The 16,788-nt window shown below is 41.3% G+C and overlaps 1 protein-coding gene across 1 annotated transcript in view; it reads right to left on the bottom strand.

Moving 5' to 3' along the window:
• Window positions 1-3,188: 3,188 nt before the first annotated feature.
• Window positions 3,189-16,788, bottom strand: part of aars1 (alanyl-tRNA synthetase 1) — a 20,147-nt gene continuing 6,547 nt past the window's right edge. The window contains exons 6-20 of the mRNA XM_005750653.1: window positions 14,799-14,943; window positions 14,378-14,523; window positions 14,138-14,246; window positions 13,430-13,580; window positions 12,585-12,709; window positions 9,520-9,664; window positions 9,257-9,435; window positions 8,433-8,546; window positions 8,089-8,295; window positions 7,802-7,986; window positions 5,802-5,910; window positions 5,232-5,345; window positions 4,923-5,129; window positions 4,401-4,514; window positions 3,189-4,306 (exon numbers count right to left, since the gene is read on the bottom strand). Coding sequence (XP_005750710.1) covers window positions 4,127-4,306; window positions 4,401-4,514; window positions 4,923-5,129; window positions 5,232-5,345; window positions 5,802-5,910; window positions 7,802-7,986; window positions 8,089-8,295; window positions 8,433-8,546; window positions 9,257-9,435; window positions 9,520-9,664; window positions 12,585-12,709; window positions 13,430-13,580; window positions 14,138-14,246; window positions 14,378-14,523; window positions 14,799-14,943 — 2,230 coding nt within the window. The 3' untranslated portion in view covers window positions 3,189-4,126. The remainder of the gene's footprint in view (window positions 4,307-4,400; window positions 4,515-4,922; window positions 5,130-5,231; window positions 5,346-5,801; window positions 5,911-7,801; window positions 7,987-8,088; window positions 8,296-8,432; window positions 8,547-9,256; window positions 9,436-9,519; window positions 9,665-12,584; window positions 12,710-13,429; window positions 13,581-14,137; window positions 14,247-14,377; window positions 14,524-14,798; window positions 14,944-16,788) is intronic.

Genomic DNA, 16,788 nt, shown 5'->3' with positions numbered 1-16,788 from the left:
GTAGACGTATCACTGTACTGCTTCTGTGGTGAACTTGACCCTGGTTCGGTGTTTTCTTAACCTGTTAGCAGTCGGACGTACCGCCCACGGTACATTGGATGGTTTAGGGGACTAATTGTAAATTTGTAGGACTGCTAAGGGGTTAAAATCGTCAGCTGCCACATTCAGAATGAATGTGTAAATTGTTTTGGAGATAATGTGGCTTTTATGCAGACATTATTTATGTTGCTCTCCGGTAACACTTTTCAGCTTCCTGGCTCACAGCTGTAGACCTGAACATCGTGATAGAAAGAGATAAGTGGCAGGGCGATCCCTTTCGGGTGTACCAGCCTAGATTAGTGTGGAGTTTTTCCCTCCACCTACATGACACAGATCTGAGTGTTCCCTGTAGTATTTCTAACCTAAAGTAGGTCTTTTCTCTGACCCAATACACTCATTTTTCTTTTCTCCTGGAGAACCAGTTTTCTGGTTAGGTTCTGTGTTGTAACTTTGTAGGAAACGACTGACAGCATTTCAGTTAAATTTGTGCTTGTGTGCTTGTGCTAGGCTGTGAAATTTGATTGCGTGGCTCACTGAGGCTGACTTACAGAAAATGCTGAGTTTAAACTGGACTGATTTAATACAATTATACAATAATTTTAGATCGGACTACCCCGACCATCCCTGTGCTAAAAGCTGATTTGTTCGTGCTGTCAGTGGAATCCAGGTCCCCGATACATCCAGGACTATTTTTACTCAGTTTTGTCTCACGTGTCATGTGCTGCTGCTCGGTGAAGCCACAAACATCACCCAATTACTGATCGCCTGAAACTATGTTATCGAGCTTTGTGACGCTGCACGGGGAGTTTACCACACTTTCCATTTTCGTGGATAGAAACAGAGGCACATTAAACGAATTGGCTGCATTGTTTATGGGGTAATCAAAAAGAATGAGTGAAGGGAACTAAGACCATTTCAAAACACCAGATCAGCGAAAAAAAGGAAGCTGGACAATAATGTTTATAGCGTCACATACAGAAATTTTAAAGGGAAAATCTGAAAACTCTACCAAAACCTACCAAACTGTAGGTTAATGTTTGAGTTATAATGATTTTAATTGTGGACTGACCTGCTTTCACCAACATGGATTAGGAGATTTGGCTCCCATGCAGCAATACGGCAAATTGTTGCCGGGCACTGAACCGAAAACTAATGAAGCTAACATAATGCAGACTGGTGCTTTTGAGTGCTTTGTTTTAGTGTTACACATTTAGTAAGAAAACTGTTTTTCCCTGAAAGATGGAATCTGAACCCCTTTGTGCTCCACGTATTTTCTACCCATTAATATGAACAGACAGTTTGGAAGCGGGACCAGTGGAGGAAATTCAGGTGGGGTGGAACCCAAAGACTGTTTATAGAAGAAAGAAGTGGCCAGTGTGACATCACTCATTTGTTAGTGAATGAGATGAGCGTTTTTGAAACCAGCAGTTTTAAGAGCAGGCCATATCTGGTGGACACTGCTCGTTGGTTCACCACGTGTCCGTTGCACAGGAGATAAACACCGCTTCGTTATTCTGGAAACTAATTGGAACCATAATTTGCAAAATGAACATTATGTTTTCAGCTAACAGTTAAGACCATTGACTCACAATAAAGGTACTTAAAAATGTGCTGGATGAGAATTCAGATTTAACATATTTATCCATTGGCGCTCTCTTTAAACCCGAAGCTATGCCCATCTTTTATATACAGTCTATGTTCCCATAGACAGGTTTTAGTCTTTAATGATTAAACAAAGAAGATGCAGCATGTTAATAAATGAGCTTTAGAGGCACTGGTATGAGGACAGATGAGGCAATTTGAGTTTTTGTCAAAAAAAAAAAAAAATTCTTAAATCATTACTTAATTTGACAGGAACAAATAAAATTGGATCAATTTGTGGTTGTCTAGCAGAGGTAAATGATAGATAACCTGTGCCGGATTAATAGTTTAATTCATTTGCCTCGTTCTGTTTCTTTCCATTTGCTGTGGTTGAATCTCTGTGTCACTCTGAAGTAATGGAGAATAGCTTTGTGCAGTAGGGACAGACATTGCCCTGGCTGTTTGAAAAAGAGTTTGTAGGAACAAATACATCATGATCAAAACACTGCCAGTGCTGGCTGTTGGCATCGTTACATCGCCGGCTCCTCCTGCCAGCCTGCTGAGGTGGGAACAGCCACAAGCTGCTCCTTCCTCATCAGTTCACTGGTCTGCACTGAACAGAAACGGCTCTTTAGCAGCAGCAGCAGCAGCAACAGTCAGTGAGCTGCAGACAGCCCATGTCAGACTGTCTCTGTGGATTGTAACGCCAACACTCATACATACCTCCGTTAGCTGTTGTCCCAGTACTCTACAGTGAGCTAGACAAAACACCAGTCTTATAAAGTAGGCTTAAAGGCTGCTTAGTGAATGCATCTGTCGCAACAACAAAACGAGTAGTCAGATATTTAAACACTAACGTTTGGAGGGTTAAGACCTCTCCATGTGGACGGTTTCCTGTTATTGCTGTATGGATTTGTCATTGTCTAGTCCGGCTTTAATGTCTCATTCCTTGGTAGGAATACCTTTTGGACAACGTGTATTTACTGCACTCAAACATCTATATGATATGTGAACAGACTCTTTGTATCTTATGGCATTGTACAAATAAAAGCTTCATGAAAGATGAGGTTAAGGCCTGATGCTGTGTTTGTGATGCCAAATGGTCAAAGGATTTGTAATGATAATAAATCAGTGCTGATATAGTGTCAGCAACAAAAGCTTGTACAAGGTATGCAACTCTCACTTCTTTTAACAGGTCATATTGGGTCACATTTTTGTTTAGTAGCTGATTGTGTCAGTATCAATAGACTATAAGAGATAACCTCAATTTGAGTTTTGGCTGTCACACTCTTATCTTTTTTAATCCAGTGAGAGCTGGATTTGAATGTGAAGCTCATACATTAGCAACTGTTCAATCATAAAGGGCTGTTTTCCTGCAGATTTCTACGCAACCACAGGAGTCGCCCCCTGCTGGTCATTAGACACTGAGACGTGGAAGCTACAGCCATCTTTTACGTACAGTTTATGAACAGTGCTTGGAGTTTAGATCAATCTCAAATCCATAACAGTCCATCTGAAATGAATAACCCAAAGTTCATCACAGATCTACCAGGAATGACACAGACATGTGGCATTTGTCAGCTGTATTTATTCCATCCCATAGCGTGACATTTCAGTGACAGGAAGCAGATACAATAACAAAACTTTCTGCATTTAATTAATCAATATTAAATGTCAGCAGCATGAAATTGCAAAGATTGGTTACTAGACATGTTCGTGATCATTTTACAGTTAGTGAATTCTTAATTTACTAAATTAAACCCATTATTTTATTACATGTCAGAAAATGGCTTGTTATTTGAAGACTATAATACAGCTACTGCATGTACTGTACAACTCAAGTCCAGCTAATCACAGGAGAGCACACAGGCTTTTGTCATACACATGGACGGAGCCAAACTGCTTTCTGCCAATAAAGGATAGACATTATTTATACTGTGTCCAAGCTGGGTCAACTTTACTGTTATTCCTGAGCCCAAGTGGTACAGGAAGCCAAAAGAAGGACAAAGTGCCTTGGGGGCTTGTTTCTAAACAAACAGGACTACAGTGAGATGAAACTAAACATGGAGGCAGGATGGTGGTATGTCGAAAGCCCACTTTGTGCTCCAAGGTGGGAATTTTTTGTCAATTTTTCTGAGCTGCACAGTACTTGTAGGAGGCTACATCAAATGTATGTCCCTTTTCTTTTCCTCTGCATGCAAAAATGAGTTGGAAACAGGAAAGTAGAAATCATCTGCCATCCTCCAGTTTTGAGTGGATCTTATGTGTTCAAGTTATTCCCAGAGAGACGAGTTTTAACAGGGCAAAGCAGAAAGTAAAGACGAGTGGCTCATTTATTGCTGGCTGAGCATCAGTGGTTGAGTTTTGCTAGTTTTCCAGCCTTTCTAAGTCTAAAAGAGGAGAGGAAAACGAAGACAGGATGTTTGAAGATTTCAGACTAATTTCCACTTCACTCCCCGATATGTTTGTAACCGCACCTCCCACACAGACCCCACCCTCGCGCCTCTTAGTTCTCCCCCAGTTTGAGCCGTGCAAACTCGTTGGCCATCTGGAGCGCCTCCTGCAGGCACTGTGTGTTCCTGCCCGTGGCCTGTGCAGACATGTCTTTGCCGCCTCCCTTGCCGTCCAGCAGGGGACACAGCTCCTGAACCCATTGGCTGGCCTTCAGGCCACGGTTAGCCACATCCTGCAGAGAAGAAAGGTGGAGGGTGGAAAGCGGAGGGTTAAATTCATGGAAAATGCTCAGAGCAAGGCTTCTAGCATATGTCACTGAACGATACCTGTGGGACTTGACACAAACAGGTGATCTTGCCAGCATCTGGGTCTACAGTGAAGAGCATCGCAGCTGTCTGAGGGGACTGCGACTTCAGCAGCTTCAGTGACTCATTCAGAGCCTGAGAGAGGAAGAAGGAAAGAGGGATGTAAAGAGGGGTAAAAGGAAGTGGGAAGAGAAGAATAAAAAACATCTCCTAATCAGCACTATTGATGTCTCAAGGTCACAACTAATGGGCCACAGAGCTGATTTAGTCCCGTGGCAATAACACAATGAGATAAGCTAAGTGAGCCTGAGAAAATGTGCAGAGATAAAGTGAATTTTAATACTGTTTGCACTCCTAATTTATTTCTGTACAGGATGCTGATGAAGTCTCGGGGATTGGATTATAAATTTGCTCTCTCTTTATGCTCTGTATATCCAACAAGGACATGGTTCTTTTATGGAATAACACATAAAGAGATTTATAAGAATTCTGCTACTGATTTTTAGACTTGCCTTCCCAAAAATATTCTGTCTTGACTCTCACCTTAGCTGAGGCTCCAGTTTCCATCTCCATGATGAGCAGCGGCTGGTTTGGGTTGCTTTCAATCACCTCCTTCGTCTTCTCCAGAACCCTCTTCTGGATGTCAGCCTTGTAGTTGCGGTCCAAGTCATCCATGGTCTTTTTCAGGCCCTTCAGGGTTTCCCTCATCTCATCCTTTTGCCACTGAGAGATTACAGCGGTGCCTATCGACTGCAGAGGAGACGGAGATGTTACCACAGCGCAATTTGCAATTTTTTCACAATTTTTTTTATTTGCCTCAGAACGTCTCTCTAAACCAAACATCCCATTTACCTCAGTCATGTCAGCAATCTCTTTCTGTATGTCCTTGTTTGGGCTTGTCTGCTGCTTCACCTTGTCTCCAAGGGCAGACAGAGACTGGCGCAGGGCATCAGCTTTCCTTTGAGCCTGATGGATATGCGACACAGCAGAGTGAGGAGGGAGGCAGGGGCAAAGATCAAAAAGGGCAAAGAAACACGAGGAGGAAGAATGAGAAGAGAAGACGACTGGTGGAAAAGATGAAAGACTAATTGTCTAAAAATAGTAAATTTGTCCTGTGGGCCTGAAGAGAGAGGGGTGCTACATTCTTCTTTCTACTACAGTGTTCACCCCAACATTCATTCAAGTTTCATCACAGAAACCCAAAGGTCGCTTTGTCTGGGACAAATTTTCCTTTAATCAGTCGTGTTTGTAGTTACCAGTGTGAACATTTCACCATCAAGATACCCCCGCCCCTCTGTGGGGCTACCGTCTTTAAAATGTTGTCTAAACCCTTCTCTGTATGTGGGGGTGGAAGTGAGTACATGAGTGTAACGCTTTGAGCGAGTACATCAGTAAGTGTAAGCTGTGTGTGTGTGTCCTGACCTTCTGGGCCTCTGTTCCTGTCACTGCAACGATGCGGCGGATGCCCTTAGCGATGGCCTCCTCTGAGACGATGACGAACGGCGCGGCGTGACCCGAGTTCTGCAGATGGCTGTGGATAACAGAAAACAAAAACGTTACACAACTGCGGGAGGCAGATGAGAAGTAGGAGAGGGGCGAGCAGGAGCAAAGGATGAGGAGCAGAGGGAGAGGAAAACATTACCAAACAACAGCAGCAGGAATGAGAGGCTCTTTGAAGTGGCTGCAGATTAAAACAACATCAAAGACAGCATCAAGAAGCACACCAACAGTTTACTGAAACCTGAAGCAGCTTGAGATGGAAGGATGTGCAATTAAAACCAAAAAAAGAAGATAGAATGGGCTTAATGCAAATGTCTTTTGCGATGCTTAAAATCTGAACCGACCCTCGCAGCCTTTGCATCAAATGTAGCTCGGAATATTGGCTCCTGCAGCACAAAATGGCATAAAAAGCCAGGCTATAACACAACGTGTGAAAGAGCGGAGATGTCTGGGCATTCAGGTGAATTTTACAGCCAGGAGCAGACACTGTACGAGTCAGTGGAGCAAGTCTAATCAGTGGATTGAGCTTGACGAAATGTTCCAGGCCTCTGTCTGCACAGGGACACGCTCGTCTCACCATAAAGATGCACAAATCCAATTAACGCTTTCCACTTTACACACCGCCCCTGGGCTGGTCTGAAAACTATCGGCCCAATGCAAATGCGCGTATTTGGACTTTTGTACACTGATGTGTTCGCGCTGCACACTTGATTCCACTCAGGGCGCACACACAGTAATGGCACGGCAAACACACTTGAATCAATGCAGCATATCAAATTAAGAAAAATGTTAGCATGCTTGGATTTTTCATCCTGCCACATGTTGTCGTTCTGCTCATTTTCCCCCCCGTGCATTTTCCCAAACATCACTAACATCTGTGAAATACACTGTTAAACAAATAGGCATTGTCACCATTCATTATCACAACATGATAATGAATGAGGCAGCTCTCCAAACTAAAGGAGTGAAGCTGAGAAAAACTGGTTTGAGGTTTTTGGGCAAACACTAACAGAAGGCCATTTTCTCTGTTTGAGAAACTGTTGAGAAACTGACAATTAGAGTCCATTATTCATGGGGAACGGCTGCAACTGATTTAAATCACAGACAAGAAACCCATCAATAACATAGTTAGCGATAGAACCTGAGATCCAGCACCAAACTGTACAATCTGAGGTTGAAGGGTCCAAGCCATAAACCGTATATTAAACACAGCTATAGCTATTACTCTATCTACCACTGGAGTCCACATTTTAAAGTCTAAACATTAGTGTGTTGGTCCCTACCATAGCAAGCTTAGCGAGCTTCTTTTTCTTTTTTTTTAAAGAATGGGGACAACGCACAGATACAGATACCCTGCTAATAACAGGCATAAAAAATAATACTATAATTATAACTTGTTGGAAGACTGTACCACAAAAAACAGCCATATTATTTTTCATATAGATCCATTATCAGAAACGCAGTCTTCAGTTCAGCTCAGGCTGAAGCCTAGTAGGTGCTGCTGACACAGTTGCCCCTAAATGTAAGACTTAAAATCCAAATGGTTGAATAATAAAAGAAAAACAAAATAATACTGAAAAAAAATCTGATGAATTTAAACAATTGGCTCAAATTGAGCACTTTAATACATAAGTCTAAAGGGTGTTTGACATATCCACACCGCTAACTCGAAATTTCAAGTTACTTTTCTCGAAACGTATTAACTCGAAATTTTGAGAAAATAATTCAAAATTTCGAGAAAGAGTTACTTTTTTTTAGTGGTGGAAACGGGCTTCCTTAGACCCATCACATATAAAAACTTTTTGTTAAGAGGAAACCACGCTGAGTTGACCCAACAACGCTAACAGCCATGTGGTTGATTTGCATTCCCCGTCAAGTGTGAGCAGAAATGCACAAAGACTGAAAACAAGTGTCATACTCACGTTCCACCACAAAACTCGATGGAGGTGAGGGAGCCAGCAGCACTGTTGGGGTCGGCCAGCAGTTCTGGGACAGGAATGCCAACAGACACGACACGGACCGGGTCGGGGTATGTCTCATCGAATACAGCGCGCAGACCCTGAATCGCTTTGGCTTCTGCGAGGGTTGCTTCCATTGCGTACACAGGCTGGAAAGTTCAAATCCAATATTAATATTAAAAAAAGTCTGTGAGGATCAACATTTTTTTCTCTTCATAAGACTGGCTGGTGATTTCACTCCATCCACTGACCTTAGCATCTTTTATCATGGTACAAGCGATCTCCTCAGTCCGGTGGATCTCATCAGTGCTGAGAGCACCTTTAGCAGTGAAGTCAAAGCGCAGGCGATCGGGGGCAACCAGGGAGCCCCTCTGGTCTGCCTCCCCTAGCACCCCACGCAGGGCAAAGTTCAAGATGTGTGTGGCAGTGTGGTTGCTCATGATGGGTCTACGGCGAGCCTGGAAAGTGTGTGTGGATAGATAAAGCTCTACATAAAGCTCAACCTACCTAGAATCTCTTTTACTTAGCTGGCTTTTTTTTGTTTGTTTGTTTGTTTTTAAAAAAATAGGGTCAATATCCCGGTTTCAATTCTCACCTCATCTACGTGTAAGGTGACACGGTCTCCAACTTTCAGTGTGCCATAGACTGTACCCACATGGAGAACGTAACCTCCTCGAACCTGCGTATTCTTCACCGAGAACTCCATGCGCTGCAAAAAGCAGAAGAGTACATTCAAACAAAAGTTTTCATAGGCAAAAAGAAAAACTGAAGGCAGTCTGATGATTTGTGTGTCTATGAGATTAAATATTTTGGAGAACATGATGACTTAATAAGTTAAAAGCTCTTTATAGAAAGTTCCCACATTCTCAGCAAATATGAGAATTACGAGAATACATAAAGACATACAAAAGAAATGAAGTGCTGGCATTTGAATGGATCCCCCCCCCCACAGATGTTCTGCTAAAACTGATATGAATGTTTTCATGCCATTCAAGTTCTCAGTTATGGACGAGAGACAAGAACAATTTATTATCTTTTGTCCATTCTTCTGTAAGAACTATGATAATTCATTTCGCAGGCTTTTTCGCCAAGCAGATGGGCTGTTTGCTCACGGCCATGATTTCCAGCAGCTATCAGATCCAGAAGTGCTATTTGAACAAATGTGTTAGCTTTGAAGATAGACTGTGCAATTCTCATCCGCCCAGTTAAAAGTTGACAAAAGGTAAAGCTCGATTTCTCTGTACCTGCAATGTGTTCGGGAGGAAAAACAAACTCCAACTGTGACAATTACCCTAATGAAGGGAAACTATCAAAGCTCTTTTTTACAACGCAAACAGGATTAACAGAGCTCATTACAGAAGTGTAAAAAGCACATGAACCTAGGTGTTGTTTCCCTCAATTTATTTTTATTGCACTTACATCCTCTGTACTGTCATCCTCTCTGAGCATGTAGCCTTCATCAAACGTCTGTCCACCCTGCTCTGCGTAGAAGGACGTCTGGTCCAGCACCACGCCGCACTCCTGACCCGTGGTCACCTCATCGCAGAAGGCGCGGTCGTGACGGAGGGCAAGCACTGTAGCTGAGGTTTGCTGGAACTCTGGGTACAATATTAGGATACAGATCAGTTGACTTTAAAAGGTAAATGGACTTGTTATATAGTGCTTTTCTATGCATCACTTACGGTAGTTGCCGTTTTCATCTGAGGTATAATTGTATTTGGGAGAGTCATCTGTGGCGGGTATCTGCTTGTTTCTCAGCTCTTCGATGGCGTAGATGTCCAACATGATGTGGTCCTCATCTCCCGCGCCCTTACCCTGGGACTTCAACTACACACACACAAACACAGACTTATGCTCAGTCATAACCCCCAAAATACAGAAACATTTACAATTAAAATTTTACATAATTACAGAATGACTGATAGCAAAGACAATCACAATTTGCCTGGTATAATCATTCAATAAAGATTAGACGTTTGTTAAATAATGACTGTGCAAGATTGTGCATAATTCATGCATTCAATCAGTTCCCAGAACTGTAGCAGATATAATGAGTTAAATTCCTGTACATTTACATCAATATCTAATAATTTTAAGCGTTCTACATTTATATTAGGGCTGAACGATATATCGCATTTGCGATAATATCGCGACATGATCAAGTGCAATTTTCTAACCGCAAAGGCTGCGATTATACTCTGACATGTCCAAATTCATGGGCTGCATCCTCCTGAGGCCGCATTTGTAGACCGATTACGTCACAGCGACGCGCCGAAGGCTGTCCAAATTACTACCATATCCCAGAATTCATAGCGCGGCCCAGCCAAACTGCAGTTTCCAGCAATGGCGGCCGCTACTAAGTTTTAAAATTACTCATACTAATCTTTCTGGGTCACAAAATAAACTTTTAACATATTTTCAGGCGAGAAAGTAGTTGTGTAAACATCAAATATCTGCTCGGTTTATCAAGATATCCCATATTTGCAAAAGTGCTTCGACGTTTTCAGAGGCGTCTGCTACCCTCCGGCTAGCTCGACAGCTAGCCGCGAGCTCGAGGGTTACTGATGCGGCCGAGAACGGCACAACTCCCGGCACATCATTTTCAGATCACCGCGGAGTTTCGCTGCTCGGGTTAAACGTAATATATAAGTCACTTAGACAACCTAAAAATGTTATTGTTGGGCTTTTTTCAGTGTTTTGTTTGTTCGTGAGTAAATCGGTTTGGCTGAGATTAAAGTTATTAGATTAGATAAAATAAAACTTTATTAATCCCCCGGGTGGGTTCCTCCTTGGTTTTTACACAGCTGACTAAACGTCAAACAGAAAACTTATTAAACAGAAGTATGAGACAGTCGAGAATTTACACCAGTGTCTGGTTATATTTTAGATAGCAAGAAGCAGACGGCCGAGTTTATTAAACTCCACCGAGACAGCGGTGACGCTAATCAGAAGGCTAGACCGTCCAATTTCACGCCTTTAAATTTTAAAGGCGTGTTTGTGTGTGTGTTTATACAATTGCTATTATGTTTGCACTTTATGTGTAATGTTACTGACTGCAGAGATCAGTAAGATGTGTGTATTTTTTATTTATTAGTTTTATTTATTTAATATTTTTTAATTGAATGACTGTCTAAGTTCACAGATGTCAAAAAACTGAGTGTGGTAAAGCCACTGATTTTTTTTATGTATATTTCTGCAATCTGCACATTGTACTGACTTTCATTTTAATGTTTACACCAGGGTTCCTTGTCAGCACTTTATGCTCAGATGTTTGTAAGCTAAAAATAAACTATTGTGTATGTTCAAATATACTGTTGTGATTGAAGAAGTTAAATAAAAATGTCAGTCATCAATTCATGCATCACCTCATGTCATCATAACAGAGGTCTGTCTTCCAGGAAAGAACAGTTTAAAATTAATGTAATATAGTATTGGCCATACTATATGATGTATTGCTTGTCTTTGTTTAATAATACAGAAGACAAAGACCTTAAAAAATAATCGCATATCGCATCGCAATCGCAATATTGGGGCAAAAAATCGCAATTAGATTATTTTCCATAATCGTTCAGCCCTAATTTATATCAGTGTGGAAGATGGAGTGACTTTGCGGGAGTGCTACAGAGATGGCACAAAATCAGACCCAAGCAGCACTTTGAGAGCTCTCTTTCCTTTTCTTTACAAGATTATAAGCTCTCTCAGTTTCTTACAGACAGGTTTCAAAGATGCATATGTTGATTTCTAGCCAACATAAATGTTAATCAACTCAGAAAAACAAAAGGAAACAGCAACAAGTGAGGGGACAGCCACAAGACAAATTTCAGGTAAACTGGCTCAGACTGCATCCATTGCTTAAGCACATAACAGTTAAATGAGCAATTGGATTTGTAAAACATGTAGTGCTTTAGTGCAGAATGGATGCAGCTCAGTAAGATGAGGGGAAAAGAATAAAGGGAGAAGAAATTACAGCCATGACGAAGCAAAATCTGGGGGAAAGAGAGGACAATGCAGTATAGTTGTAGAAACCCAGAAGTGTAGAAATCCCACTTATGAGATATTTTGCAAGTTTCTTTTTCTGTATATTTATTCAATTCAGTTTTATTTATTTAGCACCAATTCACAACAACAGTTGCCTCAAGGCACTTTATATTGCAATGTAATGAGATATTTTCTGGATAATGTAAGTTTCTCATGTTAAAGACCACTGAGAACATTTGAAGTTTGCAATGTTCCTAAATTTGTTCTCCTTCTTCAAGACACACTTGAATAATAAATAAGTACTTATGTGATACTATTTTTTTAAAACGCTGAGAAAAACTGGTTTGAGGCTTCACATGTGTATCTAATAAACTGGTAACTCTATATAAGGTTAAGGAGATATTGTAGAGTGATTGTGTTCTGTGTCAAACTCCCCCAAGTGGGAATGAGGAGAACTGCAGTATTGGTTTGAGACTCGTACAAAATCGATGAAATGTGTGGGATAGAAATCAGAGGTTGCAGTTTTACGGAAAGCAAATCAATCTTTTGGCTTAATCAAACAACAAGGGATTCACACAGGGCTGTAAAGTAAATGTAGGCTTATTTAAACAGCAGGTGCATGACTCCTGATTCTGACTTACAGTGCAGTACTGGAGAATGCTGACACAAAGCAAAACAGTGCACCCACAGGAGTGGCACAGTAGGGTAGTTAGCGAGACTCAGTAGAGTCGGGACGGTCAAGGCCATTTTCAAACAATCATCTGCTCACCTGTGCAGCCTTCTTCTCCTCCTCGAAGCCAGCCAGGTCAACCTCCATGCCTTTCTCCTCAGCAATAAGGGAGGTGAGGTCCAGAGGGAAACCGTATGTGTCATACAGCAACCATGCTGTGTCACCTGTGTGCATGGAGAGAGGGAGAAAAGACAGAAGTGTGAGTGTCTGAAACAACACTGCTTAAACACTTATGTCCTTGAGTCAGACAATAAAAAAAATATTGATGGACTGGAGGCATTGTTTGGATAAGTAAAAGCATGAAAAGCACAAATAAACTGCTTTGTAGCAGCTTATGTTTGCAGGGTGCAGTAATGATTTGGACACACTTTGTGACAATGAAGAAATATTAGTTTGCTTGAGGTATACAACTTTTGAAAAAATCCATTACAGTGTACACCAACAACCCTGGAGGGTTACGTTTATAAGCAAAGCTGAATGCGCATCAATTTTTATGTCGCTTGAATTTATAGTGTGAAACGTCAACTGATGAATTTTTAGCTTTTCAAACTAATTCCTTCCCTTTAGTGAGTATTTTTGTACTGATCTGAGAAGCTCTGAGGCATTGAGAATGACAATCAGACAAAAAGATGAAGGGAGAGACTGAACCATAATGCCAACAAATTCTGATGGGATTAAAAGCGGGAAAACAAAGCAACTGAAGGAGGGAAGAAATGACAGAAAAATGAGCCAAGAAAAGAAGAAGTCATGTGGGTGGTGAAGACAGATGAAAGGTGAAGAAAGGATAAAATGACGAGGATAATTCAGGGAGGATGTAACAAAAACAGAGCAGTGAACTTCTCAAAAGAAAGTTACACACATTACACTAAACACCGCACTCTCACCTGGGATTGTCTTTGTGTCAGCCAGACTCATTATCTTCCTATCCAGGATACGGCGCCCTCTGCTGAGGGTTTTAAGGAACTGCGCCTCTTCCTCGTTAATAATATCCTTCACCATTTCTGGGTCTTTCTTCAACTCTGGGAATGCTTCACCCTGGAAAATGCAGTCAAAGTAGACAGATGGAGATGTAGACAGAGAGGGGGGAAGAAAGAAAGAAACGGAAAAGGAGGAGAAAAAAAAAGAGACACATCATTTAGAGTTTATTAAGTGTTATATATTAACTAATACTAAACACCAAGATTTTTTGAAACAGTCATGTTTTTTCACAACACTGAAAAATACAAAATACACACCTCACAATTAAGAATATATAAAACAAAATCTCATGTGAAATCTAATATTAATAATAAGGATGCTTCCTGCAGTGAATTCTATTCACTGCTGTCATCCAGTAAATGCAATTAAGCATAAAAAAAATGGAATTAAACTAGTTTTGGTAGAAAAGAACAAATGTTTTTTTGGCTTCTAAAGTAGGAAATGCTTTTTAAAAACGCAAGAGGAAAACTGTCTTCAACATTAACCCAGTCACACTACAAGATCAGAGAATAAAACAGCTAAAAATTAACGTAACCCTCATGACAATAACCCAAACAACAGCAAGTTGTGTGTCTGTAATGCCTACGTGGACTACAAAGGAAAGAAAATCTCACCAGGGAATCGACCACTACATCCACGAGAGAGGCAAAGAAGCCTCTCTGAGCGCCCAGCTTCTCATGAGAATATCTGACCGCACGGCGCAGGATCCTCCTTAACACATAGCTAAATATGGTGGAAACAACAAAATATTTTAATGATGTGTAAAAAAAGGCTCCACAAAACTTTTCATTTGCAGCAATCATGTTACTTACTGTTAAGTCTGTTGAGTATTTAAACAATTAACAATGTCTTACCCTCTTCCTGTGTTGTCAGGCCGACCGCCATCTGATAAGGCGATGGTGATGGTGCGGGCGTGGTCAGCAAGCACACGGTAAGCCATGTCGATACCATCAGCGTCCTCAGCACCTACTTTTCCTGTGTAAGGTCGAGCACCCGTACCCTGAAATAGATCATATTCTTAATGTTAGATATGTGGGCCCCAAACGTCTTCCTCTAATGTAAATAAACACGTTGATAAATGCTGCTGTTAAGGCAACTTTGTGTGGATTCATACTACCAGATTAATTTATAGGAATAAATTTTGATATTTTGATTCAGTAGCTATTACTATTTACTGGATCTTGCCCAATCTAATCATAATTTCTCTTCCATTGAACTGTCAAGTAAAGGATAGATCTTCTCTCTCTTTCGCACAAATCCTTGACACTTCTGTACCTTCTGAATGGCTTCAAAGTACGGTATGAAAAGGTCAGTGTCATAGTTGGACATCTTGTTCTGCAGTACAGACACAAGGCGCTCCAGACCCATCCCTGTGTCAATGCTCTTCTTAGGCAGCGGCTTCAGCTCCGTCTCTGACTCTCTGGAAACAACAGTTAAAAAACACAGATTCACTGATCAGTAAAAAGATTTAAGACCTCTTGGCAGTGCTGTTTTGTTATAGAGGTGCACACATGTTATTCTTAAAACATACATGTATATGTAATTTATATGCAACTATTGATCTTATTTACCATTGTAGTTTGCAGTTTATAAAAAAATTAAAAAAGACTACTGCTACCCTGTATTTAATTTACGCTCTTCCATAAAAATAGGCCCACTGGTGAGAATTACTTTTATAAGAGAAAATAAATACATTTTAAAAAATCCGCGACAGTAAATTTCTTGGAATGCGTAAACAAAAGATTTCGTTTTAAGTGGTGTGGAGAGTGGGAGTGTGCATCTGATTTACTAGCTTGAACATTCTGTCCAAAACAGATAGAGGTGTGTCCAAATTCCAGCCCGTGTTCCTTGTATAGATTCATGTAAGGGTGTGCTGCTGCCACAAAGGTTCATTTTAGTTTATTTTTGTCACCTGCTGAACAAGTAACAAGGCTCAGGTGAATCTGAAACCCATTTAAGCACACGGCTGCTGTTGTGTTGATAATTGCTGTCAATGATAACTTTTCACTGTTGTTTGGTTCAAATATGGTGGGAAATTAGAGGTGGTGGAAAAAATCGATACTGCGTAGTATCGTGATATTTTGTTTGCTAATAATGTATCGATACAGGGACAGCAGATATCGATATTTTGTTCCAAAAACTTCCAGTCCACCAGATGGTGCGGTTGAGCTTTTTCTCTAGTGAGGTCAGCAGAGGTTAGGTCAGCACATGGGAAAATAGATCAAACAAAGATGGAGGAAGAAAAAGAGATCAGGAAAGCGCCATCTGCGTTTAAATCAAATGTCTGGACGTACTTTGGATTTTTTAACAAGGATGGAACAAATGAGATGGATATGACACACGGGATTTGCAAGGTGTGTCGTATGAAAATAAAGTACTCTGGGAATACTACGAACATGAGGGCCCATCTTACACGGCACCATCCAAAAATAGCATTAACCGCGGACGGGAAAGCTAGCTCTGAATCAGCTCCACTGAAAAATCAACCAACGCTGGACACTCTTAGCTTAGCAAAGCTATCTCCCAATTCAGAGCGAGCTAAGAAAATAACACAATCTATCACGTACTTCATCTGCAAAGACCTGCGTTCTTACAACATTGTGGAAAACGAGGGCTTTTCTTACATGATCAAGACGCTGGAACCCAGGTATGTGATACCATCACGACGTTTTTTCGCGGACACAGCCGTACCCAATCTCTACATAGATGTGAAGCGTAAAGTTGAGGAAAGTTTGAGCACAGCAGAAAGGGTTGCATTAACTTGCGACGCATGGACCTCGCGGGCTGTGGATTCATATGTGACTATAACAGCTCATTATCTCACAGCGGACTGGCAACTGCTGCTGTCTTACGTTCTCCAAACTCGAACATTACATGAAAGTCACACCGGAGCGAACATTGCAAATCTCCTGCAAAATGCAGCACAGGAATGGGGGATTGCCGACAAAAATCTGGTGGTTGTCACCGACAATGCTTCTAATATGACAATTGCCACTCAGCTAGCGGGATACCTGCATGTGAAGTGTTTCGCCCATACGCTCAGGCAGCAGAGGTAGCAGCCCATCTGTGAGCCAGAAGCCCATGAACATCATGAGAAACCTGACGAGACTGAACAAAATCTCAGACCCCCTCTCATACCAGCCAAGATGAGGAAGTCTTGTGGGTTAACAGACTTGCTTGGTCAGACTTATGGTGATGTTGGAGCCCCACCAAAATCATTATCTGCCACAGCTGAGGAGGAGGTGAAAAGATACCAGGAGGTCAC

The sequence above is a fragment of the Pundamilia nyererei genome, unplaced genomic scaffold (assembly GCF_000239375.1).
Source record: "Pundamilia nyererei isolate P.nyererei 1_Seehausen unplaced genomic scaffold, PunNye1.0 scaffold00283, whole genome shotgun sequence".
Classification (NCBI taxonomy): Eukaryota; Metazoa; Chordata; class Actinopteri; order Cichliformes; family Cichlidae; genus Pundamilia; species Pundamilia nyererei.
Note: the sequence above shows the minus strand (reverse complement) of the source record. Positions and strands in the feature narration are given on the sequence as shown.